A 22,210-nucleotide genomic window follows, 5' to 3' on the forward strand; every position below is an offset into this window, starting at 1 on the left:
TTGGTGTCCCCCAGGCAGCAGATTTGCACACCCAGGAGCCAACCTTGCCATAAGCCCTTCCAACAGGCCATTGACCTGGGACACAGACCTCTATCTCCTCCTCGGGAGTCTGGCTGTGCACTCTCCATCTGACAGCCCAAGCTGGTTGCTTGCAATACGAGGAGCCCCCCGGTCACTCTTGCAGCTCCCACGTCCAGGTACTTTAATTGGGTTGGCAATGCTGCATGCAGCTATCCCTTGCCTCTGTATGCCCCGGTTCATTTAATAAAACGTATCTTTCTAATGAGGAAAGATTTTCACTGGCCCTTGTCTGACATGTTTTACTTCGACCTTGCGGCCCTTCCCATATGCGCTAGATGGATTTAACGATGGCCACTCATTTCGTGGCACCTGCATGTCTCTTAACAGAACGACATCTTCTTGAATGTTCTGTTTGATGGCTTGCCGTTTGCGACTTTCCTGAAGTGTCAAAGTTATTTGCACCTCTAACAGTCCCAAAAGGTGCTAGCGAGGCGCCGCACCTGTCTCCATTGGCGTTTATACATGTTTTTTTTTAAATTTAAAGCGGAGGTCCATCCTAAAGTGGACCTTCCGCTCATTGGAACCCTCCCCCCCCCCTCCGGCACCACAAATTGGCACCTTTCAGGGGGGAGGGGGGTGCAGGTACCTGTACAGTACAGGTATCTGCACCCACTTCCGGGATAGATTCTGCAGAAGGTACGCCCCTTTCCGCAGAATCTACGCCCCTTTCCGAAAGTCCCCCGATCCCAGAGACAGCGGGGACCATCCTTATTGCGCAGCGCGACTCGCGCATGCGCAGTAGGGAACCGGGAAATGAAGCCGAAAGGCTCCACTTCCTGATTCCCATACCCAAGATGGCGGCTGCAGCACCCGAGAGACGATCGAGAGATCGGCTTCGGGTGCCGACATCGCGGGCACGCTGGGCGGGTAAGTTTCACTATTTTAAAAGTCAGCAGCTGCAGTATTTGTAGCTGCTGGCTTTTAAAAAAAATAAAAACGCAGAACTCCCGGTGGACTCCCGCTTTAAGTTCCCGACTGGAGTGGGAATGTCTCCCATCTTCTGTGAGAGGAGCATTGCTGGGGGTCAGAATGCTTGGCGATTCTGGAATCAAAGGCCTTGCGTTGACAATGGCTGACACTTCAGCCATAAATGTGAGGCAAGTCGAGCTAAAACTAGTAGATTTACTTTCTGCCTGAAACGGCTACGCTCAGCTGTGAATGGGAAGTCTCGTTTTCACGCAGAAAGCCGTGCGTTTTAGGCCACGATTTTGTACAGGTCAAATGGTCACCAATGTAAAAAGAAAAAACATGCCTGTAAAGCTGCCTAAAAAAAAGCTCCAGAACTTGTTTGAGCTTCAGGCGTTTTGGAGTGGGGATGTGCGCCATCTCCATAGACAATACATTCTCTCCTCCTCCGACCCCTCTCCAGCGTTTTGTAGCTTCAGGCTTGCAGCTGCAAAAACGCTCAGGTGTGAATGGGGCCTTATACTGTATAAAATGTTACACATCGGATCAAACTTACTCTGGTTTCTACATCTGTCCACTCCGATTCTGTGCTCTCTGCCAGTTGAGGCCGATTTGTTTCAGAGGATCTCCTCTTGCGACTGTAAAACAAGTTACAAAAAAATAAAAAAAATTTACTAAAAAGCTCAAGAGCGGTTAATGCCTGTAATTCTAGAGCCATCAGAAGATCGCCAACAGAATGCTATAGTTCTTTGTAGATCGCAATCCACAACGTCTGCATGGTGACTGCAGCATACCCATTTCCAGGAGGAGATTCCTGCCTGAGCGTTTCAACGTCTGTGAACTGTACAGACTGACCGCCACCTCGAGTCCGGAAGACGTCACCCTGAAAACAGATTTATACACAGTTAGCCACAAACATAAAACACAGACCGTCACAGACATCATAAAAAAGGTGCTCACCGAATGTGCAGGATAGGACAGGTGTAAAAAAAATACAAATAAAACCACAAACACACCCCACCAAAAATTTACCACATTATAGAATAAAAGTTAAAGATTGCATGCAATACATATTGCTCCTCACATTACTTGCTAGGGCAGTTTTAGATTTTAAAGCATTCTCTTCTTCATACAAAAAAGGAATAATAATAATAATAACAATAACCCACACACTCCTCCTCTTCCCCCCCCACCACCACTTTGAATATCTGTTACCTTAATAAGTTTAGTTTCCATCTCCCCATCCGAGGCCAGCTGCTGGTGCGTCAGCATGTACTTGTCACACTTGGCCAACGCCTTTTCGCTAGCCACAGATACTTTGATGGCATTGGGGACATGAGGCTGCATAACCGTCTCGGTCTCCACACTACCAGATGGCTTATGGTCTACCCATCTCTCCCCTGCGGAGCGAGAGCGGCGGTGCCTCGTGTGCACCGGGGGAATAGTCTAAGCAGGACCAGAAAAATCAAGATCAAAGACAAACAGAAGAAAAATCAGTCAATAAAAAATTATTCAACATGCAAATGTAGGTGCAGTTGTTACCGGCCTCAAAATGTGAATTAAGAGAGCCCATGATTGTAGACACGATGAGATAAGGTGATCAGCTTGGCGTGGACTGCAAAGAATCACACAAACAGCATGAGATATGACCACTGACTTTATGGCTGGAAGTAGTTTAATTTCCAGTCACATGGTGTGTGGCCTTATATAGACTCTGTTTGTGTACCTTCTCTGCCATCTACTGGTTATTAATAGAATAGAAGGGACATGTTTAGAAATATAAAAAAAAAATGAATATGTACTTTGCTTTGGGGTGTCTGTTTTGTGACCATATAAACCCCAGTCCGTCACACAGTCATCAGGCCTGGTACAGGTCATTGAAAAGGACAGGAAGTTGTGTGTACAGGGGAACCCAGAGTCCAATGTGCTGGAACTGGCTTTGTGGGGGTTGTAGAAGCTCCATTCTCAGTGGTGAAAATTGCACCAAGTGAACAAAACTGGTACTACACCCCCCCCCACCCCCACCGGTATATACAAGACCTTAACGTGACAAAAATGTACCCATCTGGGTTCAGAATGATACTTTGAACTCATTGTCATCTTGCTTAAAAACAAAAAAACTCCTCACTGCATTTATTACAAAATGAAGCAGAGATCAAAATAACTAGTATGGGTTTCCAGTTTCCATCACTCCAGTAATGCATTTCAGCAGTTAAAAAGGACAATGGCAACTAGCTGCGGTGTGGGACCTGGTCATAAGAATACATTCCTGCTCATCACTATATTGGAATAGTAGGGCCCCCTTCACACGGCCAACTAGGCCGGATTCACACCGGTGTTTTGTCAGATTGGACGACCCGTCAGATTTTGTAAGTTAAAGGACGTTCCATCGCCCCCATCTTGCTACACCCCGCACTCATCCACAGTAATGATACTGTGAGATGGCGGCAAGCGAACATCTTGTTACACCCACTGGAGTCTTGCAATTCACACTTATTTTTAACAGTAAGCTCAGCTTATATGGTGAAATACAGTATTTAAAAATCTGTTTAGATTTAGAATTTTAAAAGCAGCAAACCTGATCTCAGAGGTTTAATATGACAGACCACTGCTTTGAAAAAAAATAAAAATATAGATCATCAAAACAGTGAAGGATTTCTCAATACTGAATTTCTCAGTTTAATGTTAAAAAGAAGAAGTGTGAAATGCAAGACTCCGGAGGGTGTAACAAGATGTCCGCTTGCCGCCTACTCACTGTATCCTTACTGTGGACGAGTGTGGGGTGTAGCAAGTTAACGGCGATGGAACAAAAATCTGACAATAGTGGGCTTCGATTTTGTGAGCACGTTGTGTGTAAATCAATGGCTATGAGAGATGTCTTGTTGGACCAACTTTGAAAAAGGTTCCTGAACTACTTTGGTCCTACTTTAGCCCACTGAATATCACTGAAGTCGGATCCTTGTCCTCACCATCCAACTTGTGCCATCAGACATGATTACAGTAGCAGTAAAAAGGAATTTGTCACACCAAGATTGTTTTGATTGGTCAAAAGGACAATTTGGATTATCTCAAAGTTGTAGGAAAATATTATCCTGTTCATTCAAGTCGGATGGAAGTAGGACCGATGTTGCAGGGCAGTCTCGTTGTACCAGTGTGAACCCGGCCTAAACCACATACCAGTTGCAAGGATCGATTGACTCTTGTGGCTGGACTGACAAGTGCATAAGAATAGTGGCATGTTTCACGTGTAGCTGCACACCACAGGGGGTGGGGTCTACCTGCAGTTGGGGACATCAGTTCTTAAATGCTTGGTGTGTGGCTACATGCAAAGGGTGGCAGCCGATCTCAGCCCTGTCTTTAGTTTATATAGTCCCGGGGTCTCCAAACCTAAACAAAAAAGGGCCAGGTTACTGTACTTTAAGACTTGAGGGTGCCAGACAGTGGCCACTGGGAGTAGAAATGGTCTTGTGTCAGTGCGAGGAACCGTGCCTCATCACCGACATCAGTGCGAGGAACCGTGCCCCATCACCGACATCAGTGCGAGGATCCGTGCCCCATCACCGACATCAGTGCAAGGAACCGTGCCCCATCACCGACATCAGTACGAGGAACCGTGCCCCATCGCCGACATCAGTGCGAGGATCCGTGCCCCATCACCGACATCAGTACGAGGAACCGTGCCCCATAGCCGACATCAGTGCGAGGAACCGTGCCCCATCACCGACATCAGTGCGAGGATCCGTGCCCCATCACCGACATCAGTGCGAGGATCCGTGCCCCATCACCGACATCAGTGCGAGGATCCGTGCCCCATCACCGACATCAGTGCGAGGATCCGTGCCCCATCACCGTCATCAGTGCGAGGATACGTGCCCCATCACCGACATCAGTGCGAGGAACCGTGCCTCATCCCCGACATCAGTGCGAGGAACCGTGCCCCATCACTGACATCAGTGCGAGGAACCGTGCCCCATCACCGACATCAGTGCGAGGATCCGTGCCCCATCACCGACATCAGTGCGAGGATCCGTGCCCCATCACCGGCATCAGTGCGAGGATCCGTGCCCCATCACCGACATCAGTGCGAGGATCCGTGCCCCATCACCGACATCAGTACGAGGAACCGTGCCCCATCGCCGACATCAGTGCGAGGAACCGTGCCCCATCACCGACATCAGTGCGAGGATCCGTGCCCCATCATTGGCATTGCTGTGGGGTGGTTTTGGGGGACAGTGCCCCGACATTGGTATTACGGGGGGGGGACACAAATAGTGCCCCATCATTGGTATTACTGAAGGGGGGGTTGTGGGGTGTGGGTGGACAAATAGTACCCCATCATTGGCATTAGTGTGAGAAATCATGCTTTGTTGATGCAACAGGAATTAAATCCCATCGTTGGTGTCAGTGGGAGGAAACGTGCCCCAAGGGCAGAATTAAAGGCAAACAAAGGGCCGCAGTTTGGAGACCACTGATCTAGACTGAGCGGCCATCGCTATTTGCAGGCACCCGTCATACCAGCTGCAATACTCTGCTGATCCTTGCCGCTGGAATTTAGTTCATGTGGCTAAATGGCTGTGTGAAGGAGGCCATAAAGTACCAGAAACAGACAGCTGAACTCCAGGCAAACAGCTGAACATACACCTGAAGGGTCACAGGTGTGTGTATTGTTTATCTACTGTGCTAAAAAATAAAAAAATAAAAATAAAATAATCCTGTTCAACCAGGTACCCACAGCAGGCAGCATAGCCAGGTCCTTGGAATCTGCTGTATAATACTGCAGCCGAGAGACACCACCTGGTCTATATGTCTCAATCTGTAACTGTAGAGTAAAATAAGCAGCAATAGAAGCCAAAAGGTCTGCTTGCACTTTCTACTCCTTGGCATTAAAATGACAGGTGTACTATACCAACCACCCTTTCTTGTCCTGAATCTACACTACAAGCTCCCACCCCAAGCTGCTTATTCGTCTACTCCATGTCTTCATCCTCTGTCACTGGCTGTGACCAGTGGTGAACCGAAATGAAAATTCCAATGCCAAAAACGAAGATTTAGGATGCAGTTGGCCGAAACTGAAAACCGACAGTTAAAAAAAAAAAAAAAAAAAATAATTGAAATGACTGAGGCGGGTGTAATGTTGCATTGAAATCAATGGAATGCGGTTTTACATTGAAGTCAATGGGAGGCATTATGCCGTTATCAGCACTTCTTTTTCTTCTATCTGCAAAAACGGTGATAACCCCCATTTTTTTTGGAGGCGATGATTTTCGGTGGCCGATATTATCAGTGCATCCCTAGGTGCAACTATTCCACAGACTTTTATAGGTCCATAGTCTAAGATGTTCAGAATAAGGCCCCAATACAAGTCTGATGACTTAATTTGCAGACAGAGCCCACAATGTGGACTATTTTGGCCTGGACAGGATGAAGACGAAGCCGCAGGGGGTGGGGAGTTTTTGGTACATATTTCAGGAGGGCGAGGGATTAAAAAAAAAGGTGTTTTATCTGCCTGGAGTCCAGATATGTCCATTCAATTGGGCTGATTTACTTAGGACCCTTTACACCAGGCATATGCAATTAGTGGACCTCCAGCTGTTGCAAAACTACAAGTCCCATCATGCTTCTGCCTCTGGGTGTCATGCTTGTGGCTGTCAGAGTCTTGCTATGCCTCATGGGACTTGTAGTTCAGCCACAGCTGGAGGTCAGCTAATTGCATATCCCTGCTTTACACGAATGGACAGGCAGACCCGATCAGAACCTCCATGAAGCGGCGGGAGTAAAACGGACACGTGTTAGTCAAGGCCCAGCCAAAAACAGAAGGATGGGGATAGCAGTCGGGTATAAGAAATGGATAGGAAGTCCATTTACATCCGATCGCCCATAGAGAGGGGGGCGCTGTCTGCTCTGCATAAAAACGGAGAAGGACCTGCCACCCTCCTGCTGAGTAGTGATCAGTGGACCGACCCCCTGCTGGCCGCAGGCGGATTCCACCCAGTGTGAAAAAGGGGCCTAAAGAATTTGAGAATCATCATAACTGCGTAATTATTCGCTTTGGTTATTCAGTCATTCAAAAATCAAAAATTCCAGCTCACTTTGAATACCCAATTGTGCAGATGGAATAAATAGAAAGGGGGTTTGGTTTGGGTGACTGAAGTGAATATTTACAAATGTAATTTGAAATTCTCAATTCTTCTAGTAAGCCAGCCTCATTGCGTGGACAACAGTCTTATAATGCTATTAAAAAAAAATTAAAAAAATAAAAAGTGTAACCAACATTACCAGGCCTAATGAACAGCAACCATACAAAGATTTACATTTTTAAAATAAAAAAAATCATTAATAATCATATTTAGTGACATGCAGCATAATTGAAAGCTAAAGCAACAAGCCGGGTCCTCAAATGAAAGCAGCTCAACCCCCCACCACAGCTCACCCATCAAATAAAGAAAAAGCAGAATTTGCTTATTGATCTTTTCAGTATTATGTTAAACAGGATTGATGTACAGATAAGCACACGGCCCCTATGAGTTTTACATCAACAGCCAATGTCCCATATAAATAAATAGGTTTGTTGGATGTTACACACTAGTAAAAACATTAGAGGACACTTTTGTAACTGACATTAATGCAGAAAAAAAAAACACACTAGTCCTTTTGGTTTTCAAAAGAGGGCGGCAGTTGGGCAGAGTGAGAAGTCGGCAGTTGGGCAGAGTGAGAGGTCGGCAGTTGGGCAGAGTGAGAGGTCGGCAGTTGGGCACAGTGAGAGGTCGGCAGTTGGGCAGAGTGAGAGGTCGGCAGTTGGGCAGAGTGAGAGGTCGGCAGTTGGTCCCCGACTCCCCTATATATTCAGACGCTGGGGCAGAAGGCATTAGAAGTTGACTGACCACTGACCAGTGAGCAGCTTGGCTTTGATCTCTCCTGAGAGATACCTTGTGATATTATTGGATTTGATTTCGGTCAATTCAATTTCATTGCAATTTCTATTGTCATACATTTAAAGCGAGTTTCTTTATTCTTAATAATGAACCGATTTAAATGTAATCAGATTCTTTCTCTGAAAAACACCAAAGAGAAACCCAGCAAAGGAAGGGCCATGGTAGGAGGTATTAGTGAGCAGCCTGCAGATACCCCAACCAAAAAGCCCTCCAAGATGAAGAGGACCCGAGCGTTTGTGCGCGGCTGTTTCAGAGCCGTCGTTGGATGTTTTGGTAAAGCCAATAGACATCGCCGGGATACAGACACTGAGATTGGTAAGTGTTTTTTTCAAAGATTATTTATTTTTTATTTTTTTTATAAATTTTTTTTTTCCCCAAAATTTTTTTTTTCAATTTTTTTCAAAGTATATTATTTTTTTAAATGTTTTTTTTTTTTCAAAAAAAAAATTTTTTTCATAATTTTTTTTTTCAAAAAAAATATTTTTTCATAATTTTTTTTTTTTTTTTTCAAAAAATGTTTTGGGGTCACATTCCCATAGGTACAAATGTTTTTTTTAATATTTTTTAAATCAAGTCCTTTTTTATGACATTTTTTAGTTACAATCAACACAAGACATACACCAGGGCTCCACAAACCCCAGGCTCTGGGTCGCCAATGCTACCGGAAATCACAACCTGGCGCCTAAGCTGCCACCAGCCCACTCACTATTGATGCCCCAGACATGCAGAGCATTAACACTGACTGCCGTCCTCCTCCCTCCTCCAGCCGGGGTGGGCAGGGACCCGGCAGCTATCAAACACCAGCCAATGGAATCTGGGCGGGCCGCTACGTGTATGTGGCCGCTCCTCTTTTCTTAAGCAGCCCAATCGTTGGCCGGTGTTTGATAGCTGCTGAGTCCCGCCCTACCCCGGCCGGGTCCCGCCCCCTACCCCGACATATCCGCTGTAGTGTCATATTTTGCTCCCATCATAGAATGCTCCAGAAGGGACGTTGCGGCTAGAAATTTTGCACTGCGCATGCGCGATGCGTTCCAGAGGATTTCCGACAATGTAGTTCAGTGAAACCGTCAGATAATGTCACGGGAGTGAGGGGAGGTAATCGTGACATTAACTTTAGACAGAGCAGAGAGCGGCGGAGAGAGAGCGGGTAACTGTGGCTTAGGGAGGGGATTACCTCCCCTCACTTCTCTGACATTATCTGACGGTTTCACTGGTCTGCATTGTGGCAAATCATTGCGAACGCATGGCGCAAGTGTTGGGAACGCATGGCGCATGCGCAGTGCTAAATTTCTGGCCGCAGCGCCACTTCCGGAGCATTCTATGATGGGGAGCAAAATATGACACTACACCGCCTCTCTGTTACTTATCAGTTTCACACCCCGGCCGAGTCCCGCCCATTCCGACATTAAAGCGGGAGTCCGCCGTTTTTTTTTTAAAAGCCAGCAACTACAAATACTGCAGCTGCTGACTTTTAAAATAAGGACACTTACCCGCCCAGCACGCCCGCGATGTCGGCACCCGAAGCCGATCTCTCGATCATCTCTCAAGTGCTGCCGCCGCCATCTTGGGTATGGGAATCAGGAAGTGGAGCCTTTCGGCTTCATTTCCTGGTTCCCTACTGCGCATGTGCGAGTCGCGCTGCACAATAAGGATGGTCCCCGCTGTCTCTGGGATCCGTGTGTTTCCCAGCAGGCAGCGGGGGACCTTCGGAAAGGGGCGTGGATTCTGCGGAAAGGGGCGTAGCTTCTGCAGAATCTACGCCGGAAGTGGGTGCAGATACCTGTACTGTACAGGTACCTGCAACCCCTCCCCCTGAAAGGTGCCAATTGTGGCGCAGGAGGGGGGGAGGGTTCCAATGAGCGGAAGGTCCACTTTAGGGTGGAGCTCCGCTTTAAGCTCAATTCTCACAGCTCCTCTGTTACATTTCAGTAACAGAGTGCTCCACATGAAACCTGCCAGTGCCACCGCTAATCAGTGCCACCTGCTGGTGCCAACCAGTGCCACCGCCAATCAATACCACCTGCATCCACCAACCAGTGCCACCTGCCACTACCAATCAGTGCCACCTGCCAGTGCCACCGCCAATCAGTGCCAACTAGTGCCACGCCAACCAGTGCCACCTGCCAACACCAACCAGTGCCACCACCAATCAGTGCCATCTGCCAGTGACAACTAGTGCCACCGCCAACCAGGGCCACCTGCCACTTCCAAACCAGTGCCACCTGCCAATCAGTGCCAGTGCCAATAGTGCTACCTGCCAGTGCCAATATTGCCACCTGCCAGTTCCAAACCAGTGTCACCTGCCAGTTCCAAACCAGTGCCACCTATCGATGCCCACCAGTGCCACCTATCGATGCCCACCAGTGGTGCTAATCATTGACACCTAGAAGTGCTGCCTATCAGTGTAACTGATCAGTGCCCATCACTGACACCCATCGGTGCCCATCAGTGCCACCTCATCAGCGTACATCAATAACAGACAAAAATTACCAGTTATAACATTTAAAAAAAATGTAAAAAAATATGGTTTTAATTCGGTCTTTTTATATTTAAAAAAATAAAAACCGCTGAGCAGATGAAATACCACCAAAGGAAATCTCTATTTGGGGGAACAAATGATACAAATGTCATTTGGGTACAGTGTTGTATGACTGTGTAATTGTCACTCAAAGTGCGACAGCACTGAAAGCTGAGGATTGGTGTGGATAGGAGGGGGAGGGGGGTTTAAGTGGCCGGTAAGCAAGGGGTTAAACATGACAGCATTTTCTACACATATGAGATGGCTGTGTGCTGTGCAGGTTTTATGCCGCTTACACTGTTAGGAAAATGTTGTCACTCCCTCATTTCTTCACAGAGCACACCACCTCCTTTTCCTCTGCTGGCTGAATGTGATGTGGGGGGGCGCAGGCTCAGGCCCTGGCTCTTATAGGTGGTAGGGGGCCCAGTCATGTAAGCTGATTTCTAGCAGCGGTCCTGGGTGTGGGCGAATGGCCCTGAATGCAGACAGTGCATGTCATATTAGGAGAAGTGGCTGCGTGCGTGCAGCTGTGCGTTCTACTCATTGTCAATGGACTGCCTGCATGCAGCACCTGGAAGATACAGATGTTGTAGAAACGTCCCGTTCATGTTATATGGGCCTCATCACCCTTGTAAACAAGGCCAGACAGACGGACAAAACCGACACAAATAAAACCGCACTAATTCATTATCCATCAGCATTTTAACCACTTCAATACAGGGCACTTAAACACCTTCCTGCCCAGACCAATTTTGAGCTTTCAGCGCTGTCGCACTTTGAATGACAATTGCGCGGTCATGCTACACTGTACCCAAATGAAATTTTAATAATTTTTTTCCCACAAATAGAGCTTTCTTTTGGTGGTATTTGATCACCTCTACGGTTTTTATTTTTTGCGCTACAAATAAAAAAATACCGAAAATTTTGAAAAAAAAAATGTTTTTTTTGTTTCAGTTTCAAAACTTTGTAAATAAGTATGTTTTCTCCTTCACTGATGGGCACTGATGGGGCTACACTGATGGGCACTGATAAGGTGGCACTGATGGGCACCAATGTGGCACCAATGAAGTGGCACTGATAGGCGGCACTGATGGGCGACACGGATGGGCGACACAGATGGGCGACACGGACGGACACTGATAGGTGGCACAAATTGGCACTGATAGCTGGCACGGATGGGCGGCACGGATGGGCATGGATAGGCGGCACAGGTGGGCATGGATAGGCGGCACAGGTGGGCATAGATAGGCGGCACAGGTGGGCATAGATAGGCGGCACAGGTGGTCATGGATAGGCGGCACAGGTGGGCACTCATAGGCGGCATCGGTGTTATAGTAATGGATGCCAATCAGTGCCAAACAATAATGCATGCCAATCAGTGATGCCCATTGTGGCCACTGATTGGCATCCATTATGGGCACTGATTGGCACCCATTGTGCTGACTGGCACCCTGGTGGTCTAGGGAGGATTATGTATTTTTATTACCTTTTCCCTGGTGGTCTAGTGGTGTCCCTGGTGGTCCAGTGTGGGCATCCTCGGGGGGGGGGCTGTGCTGATAATCGATCAGCACAGACCCCCCCTGTCAGAGGAGCAGCCGATCGGCTCTCCTCTACTCGCGTCTGACAGACGCGAGTGAGGGAAAGCCGATCACCGGCTCTTCCCATTTACACTGTGATCAGCCGTGATTGGACACGGCTGATCACATGGTAAAGAGTCTCCGTCGGAGACTCTTTACCGAGATCGTAGTTGCCGGGTGTCAGACTGACACCCCGCAACAACGATCGCCGCGATGCGCGCCCCCGGGGGCGCGCAGCGGCTTATTATCCTAATCACGTCATATGACGTCCGGTTAGGATAATGAAACCACTTTGCCGCCGTCAATTTGTAATAGGGCGGGCGGCAAGTGGTTAATATGCACTATGCTTTTACCCCAAGTGCTGTCATTAGAAGTGTCTGCGCTCCTAAAGCCGGCCATAGACACTTCCAATCTCACCCGGCTAAGCAAGGACCAGCCAAGATTCTAACCATGTATGGGCAGGCTGATTACGGGCTGGGTACAACCAGCCCCTCTGATTTTTCATGCCATTATTGCCAGCCAGTGGGTCGGGATGAGTGGCAGACAACCAGCATTTTTATACAAAGTACAACATTAGTCCTCCTTGTGTCCCTGTCCTGTAGAGTTTATTCATGGTCTCTGGCACCAGCGTTTTCATCTCTTCTCTCCATAATTTGATGTTCTACAAAGAAAAATATATGAAATGTAGGTGAAGGTGCTAAATCTAATTCCTCTCTTTTTTTATTGTAGGTGTACGCGGTATTGACTGCGACCAATTCGTGTCCGCTCCTCCAGAGTGCGACCGATTCGTGTCCGCTCCTCCAGAGTGCGACCGATTCGTGTCCGCTCCTCCAGAGTGCGACCGATTCGTGTCCGCTCCTCCAGAGTGCGACCGATTCGTGTCCGCTCCTCCAGAGTGCGACCCGGACGTGTCCGCTCCTCCAGAGTGCGACCCGGATGTGTCCGCTCCTCCAGAGTGCGACCCGGACGTGTCCGCTCCTCCAGAGTGCGACCGATTCGTGGCCACTCCACCAGAGTGCGACCCGGACGTGGCCACTCCACCAGAGTGCGACCCGGACGTGGCCACTCCACCAGAGTGCGACCCGGACGTGGCCACTCCACCAGAGTGCGACCCGGACGTGGCCACTCCACCAGAGTGTGCCCAAGACGTGGCCACTCCACCAGAGTGTGCCCAAGACGTGGCCACTCCACCAGAGTGTGCCCAAGACGTGGCCACTCCACCAGAGTGCGACCCGGACGTGTCCACTCCACCAGAGTGCGACCCGGACGTGTCCACTCCACCAGAGTGCGACCTAGACGTGTCCACTCCACCAGACTTTGACCTACATGTGTCCACTCCACCAGAGTGCGACCAAGACATGGCCACTCTACCAGAGTGCGACCAAGACGTGGCCACTACACCAACATGCCAGGGGAACGTCTCCAGTGAACATGGGGGCAAGGTTACAAGACAGGATAGGCACATACTAGTGGTAGGGGATTCAGTTATTGGAGGGATACAGAAGGCATTCTGTCACCAATCCCCTTATCGCAAAACAGTATGTTGTTTACCGGGCGCCCGGGTTCGCAATATTGTAGATTGCATTGACGGCTTATTGGATGGGGCTGGGGAGGACCCAGCTGTCATAGTACATATTGGAACCAATGACAACATTAGAAGAAAATGGAGCGCCCTACAAAATGATTTCAGGGACTTAGGGGCTATACTAAAGAAAAGGACCTCCAAGGCAGTATTTTCAGAAATACTGCCTGTACCTCGAACCACACCAAGGAGGCAGCAGGAGCTTAGAGAGCTTAGCAGGTGGCTGAAGAACTGGTGCAGGAAGGAGGGGTTCGGCTTCATGGAGACTTGGACCGACTTTTCAATTGGTAACTTTCTCTACAACAAGGATGGATTGCACTTAAATGAGCAGGGTGCAAATCTGCTGGGCAAGAAAATAACCAAAAAGTTGGAAAAAATGACAAATCAACCAAGTGTCATTCACATCGAGACCCCTCCAGCATGCAACGACGTGTCCACTCCACCAGAGTGCGACCCGGACCATGCAACGACGTGTCCACTCCACCAGAGACGGTAACACAAGCAGTGTGAGACGGTAACACAAGCAGTACTGAGTGAGATAATTTGGCACACTGGCAATGATCTCCCTACACCATACATAGAACCATACATAGAATGTATACATAGGGCCATACATACCACCATACTCAGCATGCCCACCTAGGACCAAACATACCACTATACATACCACCATCAGGGCCACCAATAAGGGGGTACCACCAGTCCTCCTGTAGGGGGCTGGGCACAGAAAACATGAGGAATCTGTGCGGCGGGCGGATGCACTGATCAGTGGGGGAGGCACTGATCTGTGCGGATGCTCAATGCATATATTCTGAATGATCCCCAAATATGATTGTAAACAAGCAGGTAGGTGTGTTTTATTGCATACATACCTGCGTATATAGCACCATGCATACCATCATACACAGCATGTCTACATACCACCACCAGGGCCACCAATAACGGGGTACCACCAGTCCTCCTGTAGGGGGCTGGGCACAAAAAACATAAGGAATCGGTGCGGCGGGCAGAGGCACTGATCAGTGTGGGGGCGCTGATCTGTGCGGATGCTCAATGCATATATTCTGAATGAGCCCCAAAGATGATTGTGAACAAGCAGGTAGGTGTGTTTTATTGCATACATACCTGCAATACATATGTTCTGTATGGTTCTATGTATGGTTTTTTTCTCTATATGAGATGAACTGGGCACCCTAGACTGATGATTCAGGGACAATCTGATCGCCTTAGGGGGTCAGGAAGGAATTTTTCCCCCCCTTGGAGCCCATCTGGCCGGGGGGGTTTTCGCCTTCCTCTGAATCATCTTAAGGTTTAGGCTTAGTGTAAAAAGGCCCTGCCTTTGAGGAGTCCTAGGACAACAGTCACTGATCTCCGATGTTCTCCGAAGCCCGACAATCATTTCCATCTATAGATTTATCTCCAATAAAGATTGGTCGTACCTTAATTGTCTTTGTATGTGTTTTTTTTTTCTTCTTTTTTCTAAGAAATATAATGAGGAATGGCAGCAGGGTGAGGAATCTTGCCCCATACTTCACCACTAGGGATGAGCTTCGATTTCAAGAGGAAGATCGAACATTATGGTCCGTTCGTGCCAAATTAGAGCGGCGTGTCACCGCCCATAATGCACTGCGTCATAGCAGTGTATTGCTGGCTGATGATTGGCCAAGCATGCACGATGACCCGCATGCTTTGGCCACTCACAGCTCCGTCAGCGAAGAGAGCCATAATTGGTCACAGGCCAATTTTTGATGCAATACTTTGCAGCAGGGCTCATTCCAGCGCCCCAACTAGAGTATCTGTAAGGGGTTGCAGTGTTGTGGCACCAGTGCCTAAGGCCCAATTTTTCTGCCCCTGTTCAGAGGCATGTAATTACAATTCTTGATCTAATATTTCACAGCAGGGCCCGTTCCTGCGCCCACCCAGAGTAACTGTGAGGGATTACAGTGTTGTGGCAACACCAACACCTAAGGCCCACATTTTTGCGTTTATATTTTGAGTATATAGGGCAGGCCCCTACTTTCAAACATCCAACTTACAAACAACTCCTACTTTCAAACAGAAGGAGACAACAGGAAGTGAGAGGAAATCTACCCCTAGGAAGGGAAATTCTCTCCTGTAAGAGTTCCTCGTTTCACAAAAAAACACAAATTTTAACAATCCAATTGTCATTGGGACAGAAAGTGAGGTGAAATCTTCTGAACAGGTGCGCACAGACAGCAAAACAAATTATACAGGGGTGATAACCCTTCCCTATGTTTTACAAAAAGCTTAAAAATAGATTTTTGGGCTGGAGCGATACTTTAAAAATGTACCAGTTAAAAATTACAAACAGATTCTACTTAATAACAAACCTACACAGTCCCTGTCTTGTTTGGACCGCCTGTATACTGCTGTTCTGAGTATATAGGGCCTGGGGGCCTCAGGCCTTTCCTTTTTATAATTTGGGTGCGCGGTTCTCCTTAATGTCCATACAAGACCCAAAGGGGCTGGTAATGGGCTTGGGGGCGGGGTACCCATGCCTTTGTTCTCAATGATTTTCATCCATATTGCCGGGACCAGACATTACATTAAAGCCGTAAACAGTTTTAAATGACTTTTATTCCTTTAGAAATGTAATTTTGTGCAGGGACAGTTCTAAACACGGGAAACACAGGCCACTTTACAGGCATACTATAGACACCCCCCAGGCATGATATTTAAAGGAATGTTTCACTTTTATTTTTTCACTTTAAGCATCATTAAAATCACTGCTCCTGAAAAAACAGCAGTTTTTAAAAATTTTGCATTAATACATGTACCCTGGGGCAGGACCCGGGTCCTCAAACCCTTTTTTAGGACAATAACTTGCATATTAGCCACTTCACACTTTTGATTTCTCACATTCGAGTCCCATAGACTGTAACGGGGTTTGAAAGTTTGCGCAAACTATCGGTCCGTTTGCAAGTTCTGGTGCAAACAGAACCGGGGGGTGTTTGGCTCATCCCTATTCACCACCCTTCAGCCATGGGATAGCGATAGGAAACACCCCAAGTCTAGACTCTGTAAATGAGTCATATTATGACAGCAGGTATAATGTTTGCAGGTACAGGCTGTGTATACATATATACACACATGGAGTGTAGTCTGGGGCCTGATTGTCAGGGCTGGTCAGCCCTTCCTTCTCTGAGCTGGCCGCTCAGCTGTCAGATAATTGGCAGCTCTCATCTCTCTCCACAATTAACCTGCTGTTGTGGATGTGCTCGTCAGTCCCGCCTACTTAACCACTACAATACCGGGCACTTTCGCCCCCTTCCTTCCCAGCCCAATTTTCAGCTTTCATCGCTCTCGCGCTTTCAGTGACAATTGCGCGGTCATGCTACACTGTACCCAAATAAAATTTTTATCATTTTGTTCGCACAAATAGAGATTTATTTTGGTGGTATTTATTCACAACTCTGTTTTTAATTTTTTGCGATATAAGCGCAAAAAAGTGGAAATTTGGAAAAAAAAAAATATTTTATTTTTTCTATTTTAAAAGAAATCCAATAAAATCAAATTTTGTCATAAATTTAAGCCAAAATGTATTCTGCTACATGTTTTTGGTAAAAAAAATTCCGTTAAGTGTATAATAATTGGTTTGTGTGATCACGGACATATGTACGCAAATGATCATGTACATATGTGTGCAGGTGATCACGTACATATGTGTGCAGATAATCATTGGGACAAGTGATTTTAGTGGGACATATGTGGGGGACATGTTTTTATTATTAGGGACATGTGTTTTTATTTTTTGGGGACATGTATGTTTTGGGGACATGTGTGTTATGGGGACATATGTGGAGACTGTGTTTACACTGTGTGGTGTGTTGTGTGTGTTTACACTAGACTGAAAATCAAAAGCTGTAAAAAACAGCTCATACTCACTGATCAACAGCCGGCTGCAGCGATCTGCTCTCCTCTCCTCAGCGATGACTTCTGTGTGAGGAGAGGAGGAGCCGATTGCCTAGCAACCGGCTGTTTGTTTACATCACATGACGGCCGTGATTGGACACGGCCGTCATGTGATCAGGAGGGCCAATCACAGAGCCCTCCTGCCGATCTGAGATGCGCCGTGTCCCGGTGACACGGGCGCATCGGGATCCAGCTCCTCCTGATGGACGTTCCTGAACGTCCTATCAGGAGTAGACGGCTCCCACCCGGCCGTATATGTGCATTGGCCGGGTGGGAAGTGGTTAAAGATCTGCAGGTCTCTTCATTCCTGCCTTCGCCTTGGTCACATCACAAGAAACCATCTCCTGCGTTCCTGTTTAACCACTTAACAACCGGCCCATAGCCAAATGACGGCTACAGGGCGGTTGTTTAACTCTGGGAGGCCGTCATATGACGTCCTCCCAGAATTCCGCTCTCGCGTGCGACCCCTGGGGCACGCACTCCAGAGCACCCGCGACCGCCGGGTCCTGTATCACGGATCACGGTAAATGGCCGCTCATCGCGTCAAATGACGGAGTGATCACTTGTAAACAAACCGGCGTCATGTTATGACGCCGGTTCCTCCCTCCCCCTCTCTGTACCGATCGGTACAGAGAGGGGGAAGAGATCGGTGTCAGCAGTGCTGTGGGCTGCATCTGCAGTGCCCACATCGCTGCTCACTGAAATGTAACCCCTCAATTCCCTGCCAATACTCTGCAATACCCGCCAATACGCCAATACTCTGCAATACCCGCCAATACTCTGCAATACCCGCAAATACTCGGCAACACCCGCAAATACTCGGCAACACCCGCAAATACTCTGCAGTACCAGCAAAAACTCTGCAATACCCGCCAATACTCTGCAATACCCGCCAATACTCTGCAACAACCCGCCAATACTCTGCAACACCCGCCAATACTCTGCAACACCCGTCAATACTCTGCAATACCAGCCAATACTCTGCAACACCCGCCAATACTCTGCAGTACCCGCCAATACTCTGCAATACCCGCCAATACTCTGCAACACCCGTCAATACTCTGCAATACCAGCCAATACTCTGCAATACCAGCTAATACTCTATACTACCCTCCAATACTCTGCAGTACCCGCCAATACTCTGCAATAACCTGCCATAAATTGCCATACTCGGAGATACCCAGCCATACTCAGATATACCCAGCTATACCCAGCCATAGTCGGAGATACCCTGCAATACCCTGCCATAGACATCCCCCCCTCCCGCCACCCTCCGTTGCTTCTACCGACTCGCCAATACGATCAAAGCCAGAATCTTTTTTTTTTTTTTTTCAGGCTTTCCAGCCTAGAGGTGAGATGTGGGGTCTTATTGACCCCATATCTCACTGTAAAGAGGACCTGTCATGCCATATTCCTATTACAAGGGATGTTTACATTACTTGTAATAGGAGTAAAAGTGATCAAAAAATGTATTTTTGGGGAAAAAAATGTCAAACTAAAATAAATAAAGTAAAACGAACAATAACATTTTTTTTTTAAAGCGCCCCTGTCCTCATGTGCCCCCCCCCGAGGGCCGGGCGGTTGCGGGTCCCCCCCCCGGGGGCCGGGCGGTTGCGGGTCCCCTCCATGTCGGCGATCGGAGAGGAAGAACGAGGAGATGACAGAACACCGATCCATCTCTGTGATCAGTGACGTGTCACACACAGCCCCTCCCCCCACAGTTAGAATCACTCCCTAGGACACACTTAACCCCTTCATCACCCCCTAGTAATTAACCCCTTCCCTGCCAGTCACATTTATCCAGTAATCAGTGCATTTGTATAGCGCTGATCGCTGTATAAATGACAATGATCCCAAAATGGAGTCAAAAGTGTCTGATGTGTCCGCCGTAATGTCGCAGTCCCGATAAAAATCGCTGATGGCCGCCATTACTAGTAAGTCCATAAATCTCTCCTGTATTTTGTAGACAATGTAACGTTTCCACAGACCGATCAATAATCACTTATTGGGATTTATATATTTATTACCAGAAATCTGTAGAAGAAAACGTGTCGCCTGAACTGAGGAAATGATTTTATATTTTATTACAGCAAAAAGTAAAAAATCAAATCCCACCAATAGAGATCTCTGTGTGGGGGAAGGGCGTCCGCTGTGATTGGGAGCCGCGTCACACCACCGTGCAATTGTCAGCTAAAGCGACGCCGCGCCGAATCACAAAAACTGCTCTGGTCTTTGGGCAGCCAAATAGTCGGGGGATGAAGGGGTTAATACAAAGCCCCGCCTCTTATGATGGACAGAACAGTCGTCCAATGGCAGCCCAGGAAGCGGGACTTCTTATGAGATGTGTCCATTTATGAAGCGCAGTAGATCTCTTCTCCTCCGAGTGTCAGTTTATGAAGAGCAGTACATCTCTTCTCCTCCGAGTGCCAGTTTATGAACCAGAGATCTCCTCCAATCATCGTACAGAAGAGAGAAGAGAAGATTGTACGAGGTGACGGTCTATGGAGGAGACATCTCTACCCTCCCCCCTCTACACCACTTCGATCACTCTATAGCCGCCATCTTCCTCCTCCCATACCACTTCCGGGATCTCACCTCCACCGGAAATACATCACCGGCTGGAACTTCCTGTCACCCTCAGCCGCCATTTTCCTCCTCCCATACCACTGCCGGTGTTCTAAAATTTCCTGCGACTTGTGAAAAACACTCATCCCGTCACTTCCGGTGCGGCTCCGTCACTGTAACAGCTGACCGCGGGCCGTTAATGCGCATGCACCAAGTCCGTGATATTAACGGCGCATGCGCAACATCTTTATTTAAGCGGTGGTTAAAAATTATACACTCAAGTGGGTGGAGACTTGCGGGTGGGCGGGCGGAGCTGAACAGATGCTTAGAACGTCAGCAGCAGCCCCGCCCACCCCACTAACATGCCCCTGAATCGCTGGATGTTTGTTTATGGGTCGAGAAAATTTATGGCTTCAGCTGCTATTAACAGCAATCGCGCATGCGCGGGATCTTTGTTTACTGACCAGAAAAATTATGCACTCAAGCACATTCTTATTGGTGATGAAAATTGATAGACTCGGGCGGGCGATGGCTTTATTATATTATCGGCAGCACCAATATGTATAGTATTTATTAAAGCGGGACTCCGCCGGGACTCCGCGTTTTTGTTTTTTTTAAAAGCCAGCAGCTACAAATACTGCAGCTGCTGACTTTTAAAATAGTGACACTTACCCGCCCAGATCGTCTCTCGGGGTGCTGCCGCCGCCATCTTGGATATGGGAATCAGGAAGTGGAGCCTTTGCGGCTTCATTTCCCGGTTCCCTACTGCACATGCGCGAGTTGCGCTGCGCAATAAGGACGGTCCCCGCTGTCTCTGGGACACGTGTGTTTCCCAGCAGGCAGCGGGGGACTTTCGGAAAGGGGCATAATCTACGCCCCTTTCCGCAGAGAGCTATCCCGGAAGTGGGTGCAGATACCTGTACTGTACAGGTACCTGCACCCCCCTCCCCCCTGAAAGGTGCCAATTGTGGCGCCGGAGGGGGGGGCGGATTCCAATGAGCGGAAGGTCCACTTTAGGGTGGAGCTCCACTTTAAATCAGCAGAATATGCAGAGTGAATACACTAGGGGGGGACTCTGGTGACCAGAGACCACCTTCCGCAGAGTGAATACACTAGGGGGGGGTGTTACTGAGATGATGGGAAACCTTTATATGAGTGCCCTCTTGTCACTGACCTCCTCTCCAGTGCAGGGCTCAGTTAGACGGCTCCAGGTTGGTGGTTCTGGTTTTTATTCTATAGTCTCTTCTCCACAGTCCATACACATCTGACTCCTCGCGTAATCCCAATCCCGGCGGTGCTCTCACTCTTGATTCCTCTCCAGACTCCCCCTAAGAGACTGCAGACAAGTTAAAAGACAAGAGATAGTCAGAGATTGCAGACAGGACACAGGAGGTGGCTAGAGGCTACAGACAGGACACAGGAGGTGGCTAGAGGCTACAGACATGGTACAAGAGAGGGTCGGAACATGTGCACAGGATACAGGAGGCAGTCAGTGGATGTGGAAATGGTACAGGGAGTGGTCAGAGGCTGCTTTCACACTGGAGCGTTGATGGTAAAACGCAAGTTTTAGCGGCTCTTTACCATAATTTTAGCGGTGCTATTTGGCTGCTAGTGGGGCACATATAACCCAGCTAGCGGCCAAGGAAGAGGTTAAATGCGCCCATGAAGCACTGCTGCCAAATCGCATTGCATGCGCTTCGGCAGTGGTGCCCATTCATATCAATGGGCAGGAGTGGTGGAGGAGCGGTATACACCACTCCAAACGTGCTGCTTGCAGGACTTTTTTTTAAGATCCTGCCAGCGCATCGCCTCAGTGTGAAAGCACTCGGGACTTCCACACAGACTGCAGGGGAGCCATTTTGCAGGCACTTTATAGGCGCTATTTTTAGCCCAAAAGCGCCTGAAAAACGCCCCAATGGGAAAGATGTGTTAGATCAAGGGGGATAAAAAAAATAATAATAATAATAAATAAAAAAGGAAAAAAATAAATAAATAAAATAAAATCGGCCTAACATATCGGCCCAAAAAAAGTCGGCATCATATATCGGCTATCGGCATCGGCATCGGCCAGAGAAAAACCCATATCGGTCGACCTCTACTTCTAAGGAAGGGGGTG

General features: G+C 48.1%; 1 protein-coding gene across 2 annotated transcripts; it reads right to left on the bottom strand.

The window, feature by feature from the left end:
• Positions 1-1,297: 1,297 nt before the first annotated feature.
• Positions 1,298-21,425, bottom strand: LOC143929920 (kinesin-like protein KIF23). 2 transcript variants are annotated; one of them, XM_077453858.1, is made up of 4 exons: positions 21,269-21,425; positions 2,203-2,433; positions 1,782-1,870; positions 1,298-1,625 (listed from the first exon to the last, which is right to left on the bottom strand). In XM_077453858.1, the coding sequence occupies exons 2-4, from the start codon at positions 2,332-2,334 to the stop codon at positions 1,505-1,507; spliced, it is 342 nt and encodes a 113-aa protein (XP_077309984.1). In that variant the 5' UTR covers positions 2,335-2,433; positions 21,269-21,425; the 3' UTR covers positions 1,298-1,504. The 2 variants fall into 2 exon arrangements, with proteins under 2 accessions (XP_077309984.1, XP_077309985.1); XM_077453859.1 differs by lacking the exon at positions 21,269-21,425 and having other exon boundaries at positions 2,203-2,531.
• Between the last annotated feature and the right edge of the window lie 785 nt (positions 21,426-22,210).

The sequence above is a fragment of the Lithobates pipiens genome, unplaced genomic scaffold (genome assembly GCF_037356315.1).
Source record: "Lithobates pipiens isolate NorthernLeopardFrog02 unplaced genomic scaffold, aLitPip1_a1.2 Scaffold_25, whole genome shotgun sequence".
Classification (NCBI taxonomy): Eukaryota; Metazoa; Chordata; class Amphibia; order Anura; family Ranidae; genus Lithobates; species Lithobates pipiens.

Coding starts and splice junctions, on each gene's coding strand:
- LOC143929920 (XM_077453858.1), bottom strand. CDS start 2,334: ATGCAGCCTCATGTCCCCAATGCCATCAAAGTATCTGTGGCTAGCGAA. Junction 1,871..2,202: donor TGGAAACTAAACTTATTAAG/GTAACAGATATT, acceptor ATCTGTTTTCAG/GGTGACGTCTTCCGGACTCG. Junction 1,626..1,781: donor GAATCTCCTCCTGGAAATGG/GTATGCTGCAGT, acceptor CTTGTTTTACAG/TCGCAAGAGGAGATCCTCTG.